This window comes from Perca flavescens, chromosome 1 (assembly GCF_004354835.1).
Source record: "Perca flavescens isolate YP-PL-M2 chromosome 1, PFLA_1.0, whole genome shotgun sequence".
NCBI classification, from domain to species: Eukaryota; Metazoa; Chordata; class Actinopteri; order Perciformes; family Percidae; genus Perca; species Perca flavescens.
Window position 1 is genome coordinate 6,612,214 of NC_041331.1, and position 21,215 is coordinate 6,633,428.

Sequence of the window (21,215 nt, forward strand, 5' to 3'; positions counted from 1 at the left end):
TGCTAGCCTTGTCTGGACAAATGTATGTTCCCCATTGGTAAAATGAAATACCATGTTAAACATAAATATATACTTGTTTGATTACAGCAAAGACCACGTCGGCAGTGTTGACGGCAAAATAGGCTACAGAATATTTTGTTCTGTATTGACAGGCGCTATATTAGAAAATAATTTTTTTTATTACATTATTTGCATTTATATCAAAACCTAGAGCCTTCCAAACATCAACATGTCATTTGTTTAGGTGTTAGTGTCTAAACGACATAAATATTATTCTATTTTGCCTGGAAACACTTCCAACACGCTTGCGTGTCACGTGAAAAATAGGCGTCTGTTCTATTTCTAGCAGGCACGCGTTTTCGGCGCGGCTCGACACCTGAGCCACGTGTCACGCAGGCAGTGTGTAAGCTCTAACCCGTTAACATGGGAGCCAAAATATAAATGGACACGCTCGCGCGATGCAGCCAGTGTGTAACCGGCCTAAGTCACCAAGTTTTCTTTAGGAGCACCTTTTTGTTAAATCTTTAACTCCGCTCTACCTAGGCAAGGTCTCCTAATGCAGCTACTGTCCTGCAACAACAGGTCCAATAACTTGAGTATAGTAGGCTACTTAATTCTAACCTATGATTGCTTCGTCTGCATCCTTACTCGGAATATTTTATTTCTGGATACGATTACAAGGCTGATCCAAGATCAGCACCTTTGGGCAACTTTCCCCCCCCCCCTGCAGTGGAAACCGAATTGCTTGTTAACTCATCCAACTGTTTGGTGAAGGACCAGATTACCACAGCACTGTTAGATGTGTTGTTCCGGCCATCAGTTCTTTACGTGGCTGTCCCTTTTCCAACTCTGTATTTTGTAAAAAAAATCAGTGAGAATCATAGGTGGCATTACTGACCAATAACAGTATAGGGGTATTAATGACAAATAATCTTCCTTAACAAATATGTACACAGAGCCACGTAACTGGGTGGAATGTCCTTAAAGACGTTGCCTTGCAGTCTTTTCTACATTTCTCCTCGTGCTTTTTATCTTCGCATTTGACATGAATGGGTCTAGTTTGAGGGGGAAGACCTTTCAGCATCCATTTCCTCTTTCTTTGGCGTTGCCCCAGATTGACTCTCAGGTAATGTCAGAATCTACCTCTGTAGGTGAGAGTAACTGTGAAAGAAGAAGCATGAGTCAACATAGCTTTGGAGAGCTCTATTTTTACTATAATGAGCCCCCCCCCTTTGATTGTACAATGTTCTTATAGTCCTGTCTTGCTTTTCAATAAACATTTTTGTAGAATTTGCAATACGTGGATTTATTTTTGGGTCTTGTGTGTCATTTCCTAAGTAGAGAGTGAAAAATGAGTAAAGGTTTAAGTGCAGCATTTTCATTTTTTTTTTTGTTTTTAGAATTTTTATTTTTTTAAGTTGCATAAATAAGAAATTTACCTTTTGAAAAGTTATAAAAGTTTTATTGCAATTTGTGGTGCAGGAAACAAAACAAGGCAATTTCACATTATGTAACAACAGAAAGAGAGGGAAAAGATGTGCGTTTCCCTCAAGTGCACTAATTTAGTTCCACACCTTTCACTCAACCAAACACTGGAGAGTTTCTGTACCTTAGCGTATTTAACAGGAGGCAAACGCAGCAGGGAATGTTTCTTCAAAAAAGGACAGCCAGGAAGTGTCAGCTAAGTGCGATATTGGGTAACAAATTAAACAGCCGCAAGTACTCGACAGGTGGGAAACTAAAGTAGGAATAAAGCTCCCCTGGACGTGACCATCGCGGTTAGCTCTTAGCCAATCAAAGTTTGGACAGGTGTAGATCAGGTTTTCCAACAAAAAAAAGCATTTCAGTGCTCAGATCAGTCTTTTACCGTGCGGGTTTCCTTACTTATTTGTGTCTTGCGGGGAAGCCTACTAGCTAGTGGTTTTCTTGGCTACTCGTTAGTCCAAATGTAAAATGACACGTTTGTGTTTTCCTTGCGTGAGCCCTTGGAAATGAACCGATGTAACTCGTGTTAACGATAGCTTGCGCTGACTTTGCACCTAAAAAAGGTTTTTTTTCCTGCTCTTAAGAGTCTCCCAATCCCATTCCCCAAACACTGGAGATATTACCACCTGAGCGACTCCTATCCTACTCCAAGGGCTTCTGGGGGACTTGGGGCCGTGGTGAAGTGGGAGCAAGCTGAGCCTGAATCATCCAGCCGTCGGTTAGCCAGGGTGGAGTCTGTGCCGTCTCGAACCCTCCACGCGTTTTGTTCACGTGGAGCAGACTCTTTCCTTGTGCACTCGATTAGCCAGAGAGGGAAACGACAGGCTGGGCGGGGTCTGGGAGCTCAGGGAATAGGGCAGGGTTAGGGGTTAGAGGTTGGTGCAGGTGTGGGGGGCCGGGGGGGTCGTGGGGTCGTGCCTGGAGAGATGGGTGCAGAGCTGGGTTATGATCCCTGAGCCTCCAGCTCTGATGCAGGGGTGTTGTCTGGCTCCTCGTCGTTGTAGATGTTCTCCGCCTGGGAGGAGAACAGGACACGAGGTTAATAACTTTAGCTGGGTTTGCATGTTCTGCCCATGCGTCGGGGGAGGGACTGGAGCTATCGTAATCCCAAAAAGAAAAACTCGGTGTGGACGGACGGCAGTTGCGCTCACCATCTGCCAGACTTGCATGATGTTGTCCTCCGACACCGAGCAGATGACCCAGGGTTCATTGGGGTTCCAGGAGAAGTCAGAGATCTTGGCTGTGTGGCCACCGTGGATAAACTGATGGAGAAAAAAAATAAAAAAAGAAGGTGGACATTAGAGACAGGCACTTTGATACAACAGCCAGACGTAAACAGGTAAGCTATTGATACACATCATCTTTAAGATGTGCCATTATTTGAAAATTCCGACTTTATATTTATTTTTTATTTTTTTATTTAAATGTCTGGAAGAGCTCAGAACTCAAGAACTTTGTTCTTACTTCTTCTTTACTTTGAAAGTGGTAAAATGTTCTCTTTTTTGAGTCGATATAAATGGAACTGACTGGGTTAAAGGGACTTATACCGCCTCATGTTGCAGGCAGATGAACTGAATCAGAATTTGTGATATCAGCAAATATCTTTTCTGTGTCCAAAGAATTGATATATTGTGATAAAACTTGTGATTTAAAATAAATATTTAAAAAAAATATTTAAAAAAATATAATCACACAGTTATCTTGATTATAGGATATTGCTTACCAGCAGCTCTGGTGGGCCATCCTCAGCATCTTCTGCCGACTGCTCCTCCCCGATTTTACTAGAAAAAGAACATCCAACAAAAACGTAGTTACTCCTCAATAGAGACCGAGCATATTTAAGTCCCGCCCCCCACTGGATGAGAAAACAACTCTCAATTTACTTGTATTGTGTGAAGGTGTCTCCTCATCAATTCCGCCTGCTAGCAAGCAACAGAAAAATGTCTCAAAGCTGCTTTGTGGCGGTATGCACTACCAACAACATAAATAAACCATAACTTAAGTTATTATAAGCTGCCGAGGCGAAACAAGGAACTCATGGGGACAAAAGTGTAAACAGATGTGAGGAATCAGCAGGGAGAATGGAGGACTGTGGGATCTTGACACTAAGCTAACAGTATGTCTGACGTTTGCCGCAAGCATTTTGTTACCAACACAAATATCCAAATGTCAGTTTTAAGCTAACTATATTTCCGTAAGTTTAGCTAAAGCATTTTGTACACAGTAGCTAACTTGTGTTATAGTGGAATGTGGGTAAATCAGAAAGCTATGCAGTATTATGTCTGCAGGTGCTATAGCTTGTTAAAGTGGCCATATTATGAAAAACACTTTCTCGGATTTGGGGTTTTATTTTGTGTCTCTGGTGCTTCCACACGCATACAAACTTGGGGAAAAGAAAATCATCCATGCTGTTTTGAGTGAGATACGGGTTTCTGAATGTATCCTGCCTTCAGTCTCCAGGTGAGCTGGTCAAAATCGGCACGCTTTCTACGTCATCGGCTGAAACATTTGGTGTGCGCCAACCACTTTAGCTAACACCACATCAGCTAGCTGTTTCTCCAACTTCGGTCAGTACAAGGCAGGAGACTTCTTCTAAACGAGGGCACACTTCCAACTTTGCGTTGAATACCTGCAGACGAGGGACATGTAAGTAGTTCTATACAATTGCTTTTGTAGATTAGGGTGAACTTGTGTGTGTTGTAGCAGCGTTTTGCCATTGAGAACGAGGTGGCTAACCGCTAGCAGCGTTAGCTTCTAGCTAGTAGCCCAGTACCTAGCTACTGCGCATGTGCGACTCCCAACAAAGATGGGACAGAAGTGAGATGCCTCACTCTGTAGCTAAAACAGAGACCTGAACACACAGGGTGAAAAGAGGAGCTGCAGCAATGTGCAGTACAACAAAAATATGGCGTTTTTTGAAAATTAAACCATGTAAGCCTATTCTGGTACAACCTCAAAATACAAATATGAAAATGAGCATAATATGGGCGCTTTAACACATAGCTAACATTAGCTTGCTAACAGCTAACTTGTCCTCTCTGGTAAACAAAAGGTTGCTAAAATAATACCTTGACATGCTTAAATCTGATGTTTTTAAGTAAGCTACAGGCACTTTGTTAGCATTTCAGCCCTTAGTTGCCTATCGTGGCGCAGATTGTTTTCCTCTCTGGTGGGCGTGGCTTCCAGGGTATGACACAATGCGCTGCACGTCAAGTGCAAGTTAAAAATCACAAATATTTACCACGTGTGAGCAGTGCTGGCTAACCATTATTAAAAGGAAGATTTTTGTTGTCAGTATTGGCCAGCCTCTACTCACTTGTTCCCGACATAGTTCTGTACTGTTGAAGCCAATGTGGTAATCCTTTAAAACGGATTCCTACTGGCATATCGAATATATCTTCTGTTCAACAGCTGCAGCTTGGTCTACACTGATACTAACAGCCCCCAAGTAACATTATATGGTGATGAGACAATATATTCTTGTATTAATAGTTAGTACGATGCCTTAAGGTTATCTTTTATTGGCATTTAAGGCTGCACTATATTTAAATTGTAATTTCCTGTAGTTATCATTTATTATGAGTTGAGGTGGCTGGGGCATGTGATCAGGAAGCCTGCGGGGCGCCCCTCCTTTGGAGGTTTCCCCACCACTTCCAACTGGCAGGAGACCCTGGGGGTCATTGAAGACATGGATTATGATGCATGGTGGAGAGTTTTTACCTGAGGTCCCAGACGTTGAGACGCCGGTCGGTGCCGCTGGAGGCCAGGATGGTTTCGTTGTGTGGAGACCATTGTACCTAATGAATTGGACAGTTGGTCACTGGCAGGTCAAAATGTAGCACTCCTATAGCAGCATGGGCTTTCTCGTAAAAAAACTCTCCTCAGGCTCGTTAGCAATTCAGAAAACAGTTTCAGCATATGTACCTTTGGCCATACCTTTGGCAGGGCAATGACTGTTGGAGTGCTCCATCATTTTATCGATATATCCTCACACAATAAACAGGGGTATGCTTCATTAATAATGTTTAATAAATTGTAATTTAAATGCTGCCGTTGCCCTAGAAAAGGAAAAACTCAGTAGTACACCATTTCTGTTCAACGGCAGCATATTTGTGTGGAGGAGATCTGTTCTGTTCAAGTAAGCTACAGCTTAACTTTGATTTTACAGAGTGCTCGTGTCATTTGAATGAACATCATATCATTTATGTGCGTCACCATGGCCTAGTGCAGAACAAGGCACAGCAGCCATTAGTTTTCATGCTTCTCTTCACTTACTGGCAGTAATTAAAGTTTAATGTTGGACCTACTTACTAACTAAATAAATACATTTGGAAGTTCTTACCTGGAAAATTTCATCTTTGTGGGACTCAAAGGAGTGGAGCTTCAGTTTGAGGTTCCTTAGATCCCACAGTGCAACAGTCTGAGAGAAACAAAACAAGCCCTGAATTAAAATAGTTAATCCAGTGTATGTAATTTCAGTCCAGGGTGTATTTCTTCTTCTCTACCTTATCAGCAGAACCAGTGGCGAGAATAAACTCGCTGTAGGGGTTGAAGCTGAGACAGTTGACCTCAGCAGTGTGCGCTTCGACTGCGTGGCTGGCTTTGGACGTGGTGTTGGACCGAGTGTCCCATCTGGTGGAGGGTTAAGGAGAGTCAGAGGCAGAAGGAACATCAGTTATTTGGTTAGAAATTAAACAAAAATAAAAATGTACAGGGCTGCACAATAAATCTTTTTTTATCGTCATCGGATATCAACTGGCACAATAAAAATATCACAAAGGACTGCGCTTGAGAGAGAGATATATATATATATATATATATATATATATATATATATATATATATATATATATATATATATATATATATATATATATATATTGTCTGTCAAACAATTAAAATATTTAATCGCAATTAATCGCATTAATGTCCTAGTTAACTCGCAATTAATCGCATATTTATTTTAAATGTCCCTTGATTTCTTTTTGTCCCATTATTTTTTCTCATTTTAATGCTCTTATCAACATGATACGGTACTTTTAAAACTGTGCCTGAACTGAAAGATATATATATTTAAAAAAGGAGCACCTTGTTTAATTGTATTTGTCTGTTCAAAAATATAAAACAATAAAAAGTTGATCTAAAAAAAAAAAAAAAAAAAAAAGGAGCACAAAACGGTGAAAACAACCACTGGATGGGAAAAGGGTATTTTACAATTACAGTGAATGCACCAGAAGGCTGGTGAGGCGAGCAACATGACATCACGACATGTTTTTCAGACAACGGCAGCTACAGTCCGGTGTTGGAATCATCTCCAGTGAAATACAGACACACTTTACACCGTTTAGCTGTAAACATTTTAACCGCGTTTAATCCAGCTGCTAGCTAACGGTAGGCTAACATTACCTGCTGCTAAGTGTAGTGTTGACTGGCCTCCTGTGCGGCAATGTTTCAGTTCCCTCTAACGTCCGTTTTTTGGAGCATCAGAGAGAAGCGCAGGCATTGAAGTGGCACCTAAATAAGGCACCGTAATCCGCGTTGCTATTTGGTCCGGTAGATAACGGTCGTTAAGGCACTGGTGCCGTATTAGCACCGGGTCTCGGACGAGCGACTAGTTTGCAGGTATGTACTACTCTTTGGCCGGCTCGCAAGCAAGTGCAAACAAGTGTGTGCAGCGTGCATGTTGTTTTGTTTCCGGTCTAGCTAGATCCAGTGTGATGTTGTAGTTTTTCCAACGTTACTAGTTGTTGCAACAGCATGTGAAAAAAACGACAAAGTTTGCTGGGCCAAAAAGAACGTTAATTTCGCCATAAAAAAATTGACGCCGTTAAAATGGGTTTGCGTTAACGCCATTAATAACGCATTAAACTGACCGCACTAATATTAATATATATATATATATATATATATATATATATATATATATATATATATATATATATATATATATATATATATATATATATATATATATATATATATATATATATAGATAGATAGAGTGGTGTCTTTAGTATTCAATGTTCAATTTGTTCAATAAAAAATTGTTGTCAATTATTTCCTTTGAATTGATTTTCAACAAGCAATTTGTTTTATTTCAGCAGAATACTGAAAGCAGCGTAAGTGCAGAACTGAGTACACTTTAACATCTGTTTATCGCAAGAAAAATCGCAATATTCAATATTCAATATTCAAAGTTATCGCATATTTTCCTCATATCGTGACAGCCCTACAAATGGAGCAGTTTTAACTTGATGAATATTTTGTCTCCATTCACAAAACCAGACAACAGACTACCTATTTGCATCGGCAACTTACATCATGAGTTTCTGGTCGTCAGCCACTGAGCCAAACAGCGATTCATGGAGCAAATGCCAGGAAACATCTTCCACCACCGCTGTGTGGCCGGTGAAGATGGTCTTGGCATCCACAATCTTCCCTTCCTTTGGGCCTGCCCCAATGTCCCATAGACAGATGGTCTGGAGAGAAATGGCAGCACAATCAATTAACAGATTTTTCAAAAGTTTTATCCACACTGTGTTACTGTACTACTCTACGTGTCTTTGTAAATTGCCCACCGGGGACATATGAAGTGTTTTGATTGAATAGAATTTTTTTATTATTTATTTTTTGTTATAAGATGGGAAAGTGCTGCATCATTAGGCATACCCACAATTTGTCATCACAAGATCTTTCCAAGAAGTCCTCAATGGTTCGAGGGTGCAGCAATGAACAGTCAACAGAAGATGAAACTGAACACCAAATCCACTAGCGCCTTTTCCATCAAATGTGTATGCAATAGTCTTTAAAAAGGACAAATCCGGCGCAAAATGAACCTAGGGGTTAATAACACATGTGTACCGAAGCATTGAGAACTTTGTAAGCGTACAGACAGTTTATTAAAAAGATAGATTAGAAAGACAGTACCGTTCATGTATACAGGAGGGCACCATCTTGGGAAAACAGTCACGGCCAGTCGAACGACGTGCTTGAGCTATGTTACTGGTTGCACGGCGTTCAACTGGTCATGACTGCTTTCCCAAGATGGCGCCCGTCTGTATACATGAACGGTACTGTCTTTCTAATCTATCTTTTTAATAAACTGTCTGTACACTTACAAAGTTCTCAATGCTTCAGTTTACATGTAGGGACCCTCATTATGCTACCGTGGAAGTGTGGTATAGAAATAGCTTCTTTTTTTTTTTACTTTACCTTTGCCCTGACGACTAGCGTTATAAGCTAATTAGGAGTTTGCGATTAAACTGGTCACATTTGATTAGCATAAAAACATGTTCCAGAGAACGGTCAAACTCGGTACACAATTGTTATTAACCCCTAGGTTCATTTTGCGCCGGATTTGTCCTCTAAAATGCACACTGCTTTCAGTCTAAACAAACCTTTGGACTAGGGCTGGGCAATACATCAATATTATATCAACATCGATTTATGAGGCTAGATATCAACTTAAATTTTGGATATCGTAATATGACACAAGTGTTGTCTTTTCCTAGTTTTAAAGGCTGCATTACAGTAACGTTATCGGTGATTATCTAAAATCTTATTGTGTTAATATTTTGTGAAAGCACCAATAGTCAACCCTACAATATCGCCGCAATATCGACATTGATGTATTTAGTCAAAAATATCGTGATATTTGATTTATTTCATATTGGCCAGCTTTACTTTGGAGCCTTCTTTCGGGCACATTCGCTTATCTGGACAACCAGTAAATGAAGGCCCGGTTAGCTTTTAGATCCAGGGAGCACAGTCTCTCTCTCTCTCTCTCTCTCTCTCTCTCTCTCTCTCTCTCTCTCTCTCTCTCTCTCTCTCTCTCTCTCTCTCTCTCTCTCTCTCTCTCTCTCTCTCTCTCTCTCTCTCTCTCTCTCTCTCTCTCTCTCTCTCTCTCTCTCTCTCTCTCTCTCTCGTCACTTACATGGTCGTCGGAGGCGCTGAGCAAATTGCCGCTGAGGTTGGGATTCCAGGAAAGGCCATAGCCTTCTTTTTGGTGGCCTTTCAGGCGCAAGTCAGGACTGCACTCCCCGCTGGGATCTGAAACACACAAATACACACTGTATTCACCTTCATGATGTCTGACTCACTGGAGCTAAGTGTATTCTGGTGCGTGTAATCATTGGTGTATCAGCGCAGCAGTGACCCAACCTGGCTTAGTCGGGTGCTTATTGTAGTCGAAGACCAGCACGTCAGAGGTGGGGGTCTTGGTGGCGATGATGCAGTGGTTCTGGGGCATGTAGCGGGCTCGGTTGACCTCTCCCTCGTGGTTGATCTTAATCTCGATCTCGATCTTCCCACTTACAGAGCCAAATCCGCCAAACTCTGACAGGAGGATACAATCAGACTGTAGTGCAGCCAATGCAGGAAATGGACACTTGACAACTACAGGTCAAACCTTGCTCGGTTGGATAGTCTATTTTACTACGAGGGATGCACAGTATGCATGTTAACGATACACTCAACTCACAAGTCGATACAATTTTAAGTTCAACATACGTTTTTCTCAGGATCTTTTTTAGCAAAACGAGCTGCAGACAAATGACTGAAAAATATTCCTTCATTTATATAAAACTGTGCCAAACAACAGATGTGTCCTCTTATCAAAAGTGACACTGAAATTGTATTTTATCTTAAATAACAAAAATGTATAATTTGATTTTTAAAACAAATCCCACATCAAAATAACTAAAATAGAAAGAAATCTCTTCAAATAAATAAAGTAAGAACACGCAGTGAGTGACGCCTGTAATCAAACTAGTGAAATCAAGCGTAAATAACTCCCCTAGGCAGTTTATGAATTGCATCTAAATTTTTTTTATCTCAACGGGTTATCGATTTTTAACCGATTCACGATGCATCGTTACATCCCTAATGCACAATATTGGTGGCTGATACATTATTGGCCTATAAATGAGAAATTAATGTTACTGAAACAATACAATTACATATATCCTCTATCATAGGGACAGTGGGGGCTCTCTAAACATTGGTGTGCTAGAAAGATAAACTTGTTAAGATGCATTTGTAAGATTCATGTTGGCAGGTAACATCGGTACTGGCGACAACGAACAGATAATTATTGGTTATAGTTATTGGTCCTGAAATTCTAGTAATAGCAGAGCATCTCTATATTTTATAGGATGTTGGCAGAGTCACTTTGACTGGAAAGTGTTGTATTAAAACAGCTACAGTGGCCAGTGCACATAAACTTCCACTGTAGTATAAGGTGCTGCTGCTTGCCCAAAATCAGCACCGGCTGATTAAAGAAAGCCATTATGTGTTAATGTACTAAAGCTGGTAAGCAGTTTGACAGTTGGTTTCTGAGCGAAGGTGACTGCGGCTGTGCTCAGGCACACTTTAACAGCAGGACAAACTAAATTCAAAAAGAAGAAAACCCAGAAACCAACATGTAGTAAACTATTACTTTACCCCTAGAATTTTTTTGTGTGTATTGAGCTTTACTCTCGGACTGGACTGTACCTTAAAATTGTTCCGTGGCCATGCTAACATACTAATACTACCTCCGGCAACACGCCAAAGGAGCAGTGAGCCTTCAGCACACCTGCACACAGCTGGGCACCCATCAACATACCTGCTGGAAGACAGAACAACACAGTTTCAGCATAAAGATCGACAGGAACGGGACGCGGGTATTTAAACCAGCTCCTGACAACGACAGTGTGACTCTAGAGCTATAATCACAATTATTTTGATCAATATTGAGATCACGATTAATTATCACGATTATTTGTTGATTTTAACCAAAACAAATTTTATTGTCACATAGGCTAATTATAACTGCTTTTACATCCATATTGTGCTACATTCCTGCTAATACATCCATATTGTGCTACATTCCTGCTAATACATCCATATTGTGCTACATTCCTCCTTTATGGAAGGATACTGTGAAGGAGTGTATGCCATTTCAGCTGTTGTGCGACCGCTTGCCACACATGCACGTTTGCCATGAAAGATACAGGCAACGCAATTTTCTGTTCACGATAACGGCACATGTGGTGCCCGGTATATGGTGCTACCGAACGAAATAGCAACGCGGATTTCGGTGGCTCATTACACTGCCACTTACATGTCTGCGTTGCGCTCCGATGCTCCGAAACCCACGTTAGAGGCAACATAAACATCACTGCACGTCACGCTAGTAAGCACTAATAACACATTACGCAGCAGGTAATGTTAGCCTACCGTTAGCTACAGTAGTAACTGGATTAAACAAGGCTAAAATGCCGACAGCTAAACGGTGTAGTGTGACTGTATTTCACTGTAGAGGATTCCAACAGCAGGACGTCCAACATTCTGCTGCTAAAGCTATGAGCTAAAAGACACAAACTAGCACTGGTCACTGCTGTTGTCTGAAAAACAAAACAGACGGGACAAAATGTTGCGTTTACTGGTAAACTGGTAAACATCGTGACTGACTTACGATGACCACCTGTTGCGGAATTTTCCTCACGTTACTCTGTCCTCTGTGACTGTCTACATCTAGAAACTAAGCTGCGCGGTGCAGGGAACAACTCTGATTGGCTCATGGGAGGCACGTGATCAGACAGTGGTTTATGGAGCGCTAGATTGGCTTTGCAAAAACTTTGCTAAGGAGTGCTCTATGAACGCAATGACGCATTTTAAAAATTGCTCGATCACGCAAATTTGATCGTTGGAAGCCAAAATCGTGATCGTGATTAAAATTCGATTAATTGTGCAGCTTAATTGTCAACTATAAAATTAAATCGGCAACTATTTTGATAATCGATTAACCGGTTTAATTCACTTTTTACGAAAAAGAGTCAAAGTTCTCCGATTCCAGCTTAAATGTGAATAGTTTCTAGTTTCTTCTCTCCTCTGTGACAGTAAACCGAATATCTTTGAGCTGTGGACAAAACAAGACATTTGAGGACGCCATCTTGGGCTTTGGGAAACACTGATCCACATTTTTCACCACTGTCTGACATTTTAGAGACCAAACAACTGATCCATTAAATCGAGAAAATAATTGACAATGAAAATAATCGTAAGTTGCGGCCCTACAAAACTCACATGACAAACAGTTGTAGTTGGTGCTTCTACAAACGTTTCATGAGGCAGGCAACGCACGCTATGTACAGTATGGTGAGATTCAATAAATGTTAAAATATGACATTGTCCACTTGTTTGTATTGCAAATGTACACCTACTCCCCTGACCTTACAAAGACACGTATAGTGGTAACCAACAACTGTTCGGATGTGAAAAGTTCTCCTGCAGGATGACGTGTGGTGTATTTACCTCCTTTTTCGCTGTCGTAGTGCGATGCGTCAAACTGGGCGTCATCATTTGGTACCTGGACGCTGGCAATCACCAGGTGGTTCTGCTCATCGGACGTATGGGTCCCTAACACCAGCCGGTGTACTGCGTAGTCCTTCCCCTCAGGCCTGTGCAGAGTTCCACAAAAGGAGGACAGGATTTGAATCTATACTCCGTACCAAATGTAGCTTTGCCTTTCAGTTTTAAGTGCGGCGCTTTTGCGATGGAAACAAGGTAGGAAGGCAAATGTGATTCTTCAAAGTTTTTACAAAACATTCCAAAACTGTTGAAGACTGCGGATAGTAAAAAAGATAGAACAACAATACGGTTTTATACAGAAAAAGAATATCAAGGTATAAAAAAAGTTCTGGGCTTCAATCAATCTCTTAGTGTATTCTTGCTATTTGGTAATGCCAGTCACATAGACAGATAGGGGTGTCCATTTGAACTTTCTAGCTGATGCTAAAATGCTAAAAGAATATAGACAGAAGCATCCATAGCTGATAAGAGCCAGACAGGATATATGGACCTATCACTGCCAATTGTAATTGGCACCAAAAGCTTTCCATACCGTGTAATATAATATCAATATCCAGTTTTTCAAGATGAATGTACAGAGACAGTCTGCACGCTAGGGCTGGGCAATATGGAGAAAATCAGATATCACGATATTCTTGACCAAATACCTAAATATTGATATTGCGGCGATATTCTAGGGTTGACAATTGGTGCTCTAACAAAATATCTTCGAACTAAGATTTTAGATAAATAATCATCAGTAATGTGGACATAACGTGTAAGTGGGGATAAGGCAAATAATAGAACAGCTAGAACAGTATGGTAAGTTCAGAAAAGTACATCACTTTACTGTAATGCAGCCTTTAAAACCAGGAAAAAACACTTATGTCATATCATGATATCCAAGATCTAAGACGATATCTAGTCTCATATCACAATATCGATATATTGCCCAGCCCTACTGCACGCTCACATTTAGAGAAGCGCCTTGCTTATGCCAGTCCCAGCACGCTTAAGTCATATTACAGTTGATGAGTTAGATATATAATAATTTAAAACCATGTCTAACAGCAAATATTGCAATACTCCAAAAATATTAAAACAAATAATTTACGCATTTGGCATAGGGTTTGGTATTAGGGGTATTTGCCGTTTTTCTAATCCGGTCCAATTCCTACCGGTTGCGTAGGAACCAGGTTTCGGTATCCAAGCCTAATCTGGAGGCGCCTCATCTCCACCCGGTCAGCGTCCCGCTGCTTCAGAGCCTCGAGAGAGACAATCTCTTAAAAGATATTTACTACGTCTTACAGATCCTGTCACTGTGGACAAACCCATTACAGCATTTAGCAGTACATGACATCTGTGAGGTATCTCACTATCTGATGGCTGCTGCAAAGGTTTCTCCATCTGAAACACTGACCGAATAAAGTGCTTAGGTTTTTATGCTCAGCCACTCTGTCACGTGCTCTTTTCTACAGCGGCTGGGAGAGCTCCATCGCAACTTAAAAAAAAAAATAATTCTTCTGTTTGTCTAGCAGCTTGTGTTTTCTCAGGTTGTCATGTGTTGAGCTCTCTCAGCCACCATACTTCTCACGCTCTCTTGCCAGTTTGGGGTATCACAGTATCGAGGCTGGTTTGTGTGTCAGTGAACAGACACATGATCCCACAAACAGACTGTGTCCTGAAATGGGAGACCAGGTTATGTTATGTTAACTTCCTTCCCCATTATTTTCTTACACTGTCTCACTAGGCCAGCGTGTTTCTCACCAAAAATTCCATTTTGCTCTGCTTTTGCAAAATCATGAAAGACGTTCCCAGTGAGGGGCGGTGGGCTGTGTGGCATAAAGAAAAAAATTGTATCACCTCTTGTGGTCACTCATTTTAAATATCAATATAGCCAATCACAAAGCCCAGTTGTTGTCGGAATTAAGATGCATTTACTAGTGATGTTACGTTCTGTGCTGAAGGTCCGAAGAGCTTGTCGAGAAATCCCCGAAGTTTTCCGTGAAGCGCGTATCGAGGCTTGTAACGTTGTAGACAAATGACGTCATTGATGGCATCTGAAGCCTTGCTGCCCATCCGTAGCACGTGACTGTTTTATGAAGTGGTTTGATACTAAACAGTTTTATTACACATCTGGGATCTACACAAGCACATTCATCAACCTCTGCCCAGTTAAACCACCGCCACTTTCCAGTTTTAGAATAGCCTACTTATAATGCCCCTCCTGCTATTACTATATTATGAACAAAAAGGGTTGAGATCCACACGGATGATCGCCGCATTCCTCTCAAGGAAATCTGTTTACTACACAGTTATATTGATTATATTATACCAAAAAGAAAATACACACTATATTATAATATAGTGTGCATTTTTTTTGTGGATTAGGTGGAAATTGATTTTTTTCTTCACCGTTATTTCTAAGTCTTTACAGGCCAAAACCGTCTGATTCAGCGTATCACAGATCACTAGATCATCTGTATTATAGCTGTCTGTTTTACACTCTTCGACCAACAGGTGGTATTGTGAGAAATAAACCCTTTTGCTGGAAAGCAGCAATGCTTTATGAGGCTTCATCTCGTCACCACTAGTATTTGCTGTAGGTTCATTTTGTCAGACAATGTCATGATCAAAAAATAACGATGTGATCAGCATGGCAACGCAGCACCTTGGGAATGATTGCCGCGTATTATGTAAGCAGAGATAAAAATCACTATTTCATACTTCTGTTGCCTGACGACACGAACACACACACACACGAACACACACACACACACAAACACACACAAACACACCAACGTTCGGCCATGAACCTCTTGAATTAACCTGCAACATGTCAGCGGTATGGAATTTCTTCAGCGTGTGCAGAAGATAACAAGTTTGCAATATGAAACACCTGCAAGGAAAAAGTAGAGCGTGGAGGGACGACACCAAAAACCAAAATCACAATTTTTTTTAGTTGGATATTGGATGTGAAAAGAAAGAAATGGTTCTAACGTTGCACTTTAGATGTGTGTGAATTTCCCACACCAGAAGTAATTTACATAGTTCCATTTTATAGTGATCCATTATCTGTTAAAACATTTTTTCTATGTTCTGTGAAAAATGTTCTATTTAAAAAAAAAATAAAAATAAATAAAAAAAAAAAAAAAGACAGACAGAAAATAAATATTTGTGTGTGCTGTAAAGTGGTTAGAAAAAATGAAATCGGAATCTGCTAAAATCTCTATCGGCTGGCCTAACTCAAAGAAAATCGGAATCGGCCTAGAAAGTTGTAATCGGTGCATCTCTACACAACAATGAAGTTAAGTGAGTTCTGCTGTCCCACTTCTTCTGACCAGACATTGGCTTTGACATAGGGCTGGGCAATACATCGATATTAGATATTCTCTTCAATTTTGTGTATCGTAATATGAGACTTGCTGTCTTTTCCTGGTTTTAAAGGCTACATTTCAGTAAAGTGATGTCATTTTCTGAACTAACCAGGCTTACTAGCTGTTCTGTTATTTGCCTTTACCCACTTAGTCTTTAAATCCACATTACTGATGATTACTTATCAAAAAAATCTCATTGTGTAAATGTTTTGTGAAAGCACCAATAGTCAATCCTACAATATCACTGCAATATTCACATTGATGTATTTGGCCAAAAATATCATAATATTAGTAGTGGTGCACGATATATCGGCCGCCGATATAATATCGGCCGATATGGTCATTTTTTTACAAATCTGTATCGTTCCAATGTCAAAATAGGGCCGATGAATAGAGCCGATGTGTATCATTCCTGTGTATTTGACGTGTGTAGGCTTAGATGTAAGTGTGTGAGAATTTAGATTTAAATCTGACCTGTGGAGGGCAGTAATACGCTTAACAGCGTCTATACTGCTGAAATCAGAAGAAGAAGAAGAAGAAGAAAAAGTGTGGGCGGGGATATTGGTTTTTGCAGACGGAATCTGCGGCGAAGTGGGACACTGGAAACTTTAGTAGACCACCGGCTCTCGGTGGGCGGGGGAGAGATGAATGTTCGGAAGTAAGAGGTTGCTGTTTGGTTGCTGCGGCCCGCCGTACAGGTTAGTTTGACCAGCGGGCAGCAGCGGCGGCTGGAGTGGGCAGCAGCGGCAGCCGCCGGAGTGGGCAGCGGCGGCGGCGATCATGGGGGGACATTCTCAGCGGTGAAACGCAAACGGGGGCTGTACCTAGCTAGGTGGAAAGCTAACGCTAGCCAGCCACCTGTTCCATCAATCCTGTTTGCAAGTGTCTGCTCATTAGACAACAAACTGGAGTACATCCAACTTAAAACGAAACTCCAATCGCGAGTTCAGAGACTGTGTTTTTCTTGTTGTGGAAACATGTCGCCGGGTAAGAGTGGAGATTTTGTTAACACGGACTTGTGCAGAAATTAGCTGCTTGTATCCAACTAAATGCTAACTGCTGGGGAAGTTTGTGACTAGTAAATGCCGACCGTTCTACATTTCACGCAAATTAATCTAATCTGCTACATGTAGCTATTGCACACACACGTAAAGTTCAGCTAATGCATACTAACATTAGCGCTTGGTTGACTGTAAACACCTGTTTCGTATGTCGTTTTTATATATTTTAAATGTGTAACCATTACAGCCACGGTGAAATGTTGTTTCGTGTATATGGTTGAAATGACAATAAAACACATTTGGGTTGAGTTGAATGCTGCCTCACTGTCGGTCTGTAGGTGGATGTGGCTTGGGAGTAGAGTCTAAGCAGCGAAGCAAGTGCATTCTGGGATTTCGTGTCTTTCATCCATATGAGCAAAAACGCATTTTATGGCTTATCTCGGCCTAGAAGGCACCAATTTCTATAATTTCAAGGGTTAGGCCTAACCTTTAAGTACTTGGCAGTTACTGTACTTCCAGTTCAGACTGCAAAAGCCAGTGTCTGTTCAGTCCAGTTTTTTCTGGCTCCATTTTCACATTTTACCTCTTTCAATACTTTTGGCTTTGGCCATTTAAGGCCTACTACTGTACTTTAAAGTTTTGAACTGTTGTACAATATTCACAGAATACAGTGACTTGGTCTCAAGTGAGTTAAATGTTTATTGTGAATACTCAGGGTTGGCTTATTCATAGTGTGAATTCAGGACACACTTGTATCCTTTTAAAAATGTATTTTTATATAAATATTTAGATTTTCTTCTGAAAATCTGATGACAGTCATATTTTGCACACAGGTAAATGTGCCCAATATCAGTGATTTCTGAAAATAAATCACAAAAGTAAAAAAAATGCCTTTTGGAAAATAGTTCCTTATTTGATTATCATAAAAAATGTGTTCTATACAGAGATATCGACATCGGTAAATATCGGTATCGGCCATAACAGCAATATTAATATCGGTATCGGCCACAATTTTCACATCGGTGCATCACTAAATATTAGATTTTCAACACCAGCAAAAGAGACCCACAGTTAAGAGCTGGGGAACTGTCCAGTCTGCAGGTGGTGGAAAGTGGCACACAGCACAGGGCACTGACTGGCTGTAAAAAGTAGCTTGACAGACACCTGTTGTTGGTATTGCTGTTGGGATTTACACCACGTTGTATGAGCAGTAAGACGGAGACCATGTAAATACCTGCTGACATCTGGAAGCCACTGGACAGTAAGGCTGGGCCACTCCAGCGCATGAGTCATCACCAGGTCATACAGGAAAGGTGTGTTTTTCTTCCAAATCTTGTATTCTTCATTGATGACCCTTTCTTCCACAGCATCGTCATACACTTTAGCAGAACAACATGGTATGAGATACAGGTATAACAGCAAATAGTAGCAGATATTGCCATTGCAGCAATGTATTTTCTTTCCCCCTCGTAGATTTATGCATTTCCTCGAGGAAAGCGGATTTACACATAACGTTACAGTTACGTTGGTGGTTCAGCCAGAGGCTTGCTCAAGGAACCGTTAACAAACAGTCTTACACCATACTCCATTTAACATATCACTACAGTTTAATGCTAGCTTAGCTTATGTTACGTTAACGATAAGCTGTGTTAAGAGAATGATGAAAGAAATTCAAGAATCATAGCTGAAAAGGTATTCTGTATTATAAACCATCTTCACTATTTCTAACTAACGTCACGGCGTATTTTGGTGAAGGGGGCTTTTGCAGCGTCACTACATGCAAACAATTTATTAAGTTAAAATAAGTGCCGTTTGGTGCATTGGGTGTAACGTTAACGTTATACCGAAGTTAAAGAGTAGAGGTGTGGTATGATGTTCTTAAAGAAACGTTCAACCGACAGCAACACACAACCGACAACAAGCCTCTTGATAGGACTTTACTAAGCTAGCATGTCATGCTAGCACCCATGGCAGAGCGCACACAAAGCGGTAACGTTAATGCACGAGGAAAACAGGCCACCTTTTTATACGATAGGTAACGTTAACGTTAGTTCTGGTAAACCTACCCTCTTTATCAGCCATGTTCCAAACTTTGCGCTTTGTCACGATGCTCGAAAGCAAAGTAACTAGGTAGACGCCGTTTTAGTTAAGACTGCTGTTGCCCTAGCTAGTACTGACGCGTTGGTTGGTTGTACCGCTACAAAAGTAGGTTCCTTCCTTTTCAGCGCCGAATTACTCAATTACCTATCACGCATGCGTCAATGCGCGCATAGCAACGAGGAACAATACTGCGCGCGGAGTGCGCATTGATGGAGAAGGGACTGCGCCTGCGCTGACAACTTGGCCCTGCTCCAACATTGAGCCTTCACACCACACTCGGATCCCACCACCTCTAAACAATGATTCAAGTATATAATGATATATCAAATACAATGTTGGCCAAGCCATTTTGCTTCATGGGTTTAGAAAAAATAAGAATAAATTACATGGGCAGAATACACAATGCAAGTGCAAAATGTGCAAATTGAAAGTAGCCAATTAAACAGAAGTGTATCACAACATATATTTTGGGCTGTAATGACTACTGTAATGCAAAACTATATAGTGTATACAAAGCACAATGTATGGCATTATATAAGTTATGTTCAGGGAAAATAGTAGATACTGTTATGTGGTGATAAGTCAATAGGAAGTTCAGTGAAAAGTCCAGAAAGACATCAGCTAGCATTCTAATGTTAGCATGCTAACAAAGTACAGCTGATTTGATGAAGGTAACAACATAGCCTTTCCTGTGGCACCACCCTCAGGAAATCTTTTTTTTTTTTTTGTCCCACAAGTGGTAAGGATCTTTAAAAGGATTTGTGTATCCTTTATTTTTACAGATGCAACAATTTTGTATTGTGGTGTGTAATGAACATTACAGCCTCACAATGCATTCCAATGAGTTTATTTTGTAAAAGTCTCGTCCATAAACAGCAAAAACAGTTTACAGTAAATTACAAACCTTGAAAATGCAAAACATGTTTCAAATACAAGCATAACAAAGATGTGAAGGAAATAAAAAAAAAGCATGAGTTTTACTTACAGAAGGTCTTAATCAGCTATCATCAAAAAATAAATAGGTCTATATGTCTCATGACAACAACAGCGGGAGCAAAGTAAAGGCAACTGGCACAGAGTTAAAAGACAGAGTAGTCTGGTGTCATCTTCTCCATCTAAGTAAACTCTCACAGGGGACAATGGTACGTTTGAGAAGTTCAAAAAATGCCTTATCACACTGTATGTTTCAGATGAAAAACATTTTCAAAGCTCTCAGTTTTCTTAAAAAGTGAATGTGGTTCAGTTTACTGTCAGGTTTAGACATCAAAACAAGGCAACAGAAAAAATAAAAAGTGGATTGTGTATTCTTTTTTTCCTCCAGGTCTAATTACATACCAACAAATATCGGATTTGAAACTAAGAACCAATGGACACTTTCATATAAGAATGATCCGGAGTACAACAGCAGAGCATGCCACTTTATAAAGCTTTGAAATATACAGTGATCTTTTTCACAGATAAACAGAAGAACAGATGTATCACTTCTCCAAAAAAAAGATGAGCTGTTACCTAGAGCAGTCCGAGTAGAATAGTGGTCCTATATTCTACAACAAAAGTCAAATATACAGATATAGATAGTTTTGAGTTACAATGTGTAACCCAGTTGTGCACAACACTTCATACATGTATCTATGTATTTCCATTTGTCTTTTTCTGGTTACATAAAAGAGTTAACATATATGGGGATGGATAATGTCTGACAGTTACTGAATTTTCCATAAGCCCCTCCCATAACTAGCCTCGTAAAAAAAAAAAAAAAAAAAAGAAGCAATTTCAAGCTACAACTAGAGTGATCAGTACACTGCAATATCCAACATATATCATAGATGGTAGGAGGGTATATAATATGGAGGTCTTATCAAATGCATTTGTACACAGTGGCAGGTGATTATGAGTGATACAATGCGGATGGGTATGCACG

The 21,215-nt window shown here is 40.4% G+C and overlaps 1 protein-coding gene across 2 annotated transcripts; it reads right to left on the reverse strand.

The window, feature by feature from the left end:
* Window positions 1–1,440: 1,440 nt before the first annotated feature.
* On the reverse strand, window positions 1,441–19,465 carry LOC114555157 (histone-binding protein RBBP7). 2 transcript variants are annotated; one of them, XM_028577355.1, is made up of 12 exons: window positions 19,261–19,465; window positions 18,429–18,573; window positions 12,781–12,926; window positions 9,646–9,819; window positions 9,419–9,534; window positions 7,804–7,964; window positions 5,991–6,117; window positions 5,828–5,905; window positions 5,206–5,282; window positions 3,209–3,266; window positions 2,637–2,747; window positions 1,441–2,500 (listed from the first exon to the last, which is right to left on the reverse strand). In XM_028577355.1, exons 1-12 carry the CDS (start codon window positions 19,274–19,276, stop codon window positions 2,429–2,431), a joined length of 1,281 nt encoding a protein of 426 aa, XP_028433156.1. In that variant the 5' UTR covers window positions 19,277–19,465; the 3' UTR covers window positions 1,441–2,428. The 2 variants fall into 2 exon arrangements, with proteins under 2 accessions (XP_028433156.1, XP_028433147.1); XM_028577346.1 differs by having other exon boundaries at window positions 9,646–9,822; window positions 19,261–19,464.
* Between the last annotated feature and the right edge of the window lie 1,750 nt (window positions 19,466–21,215).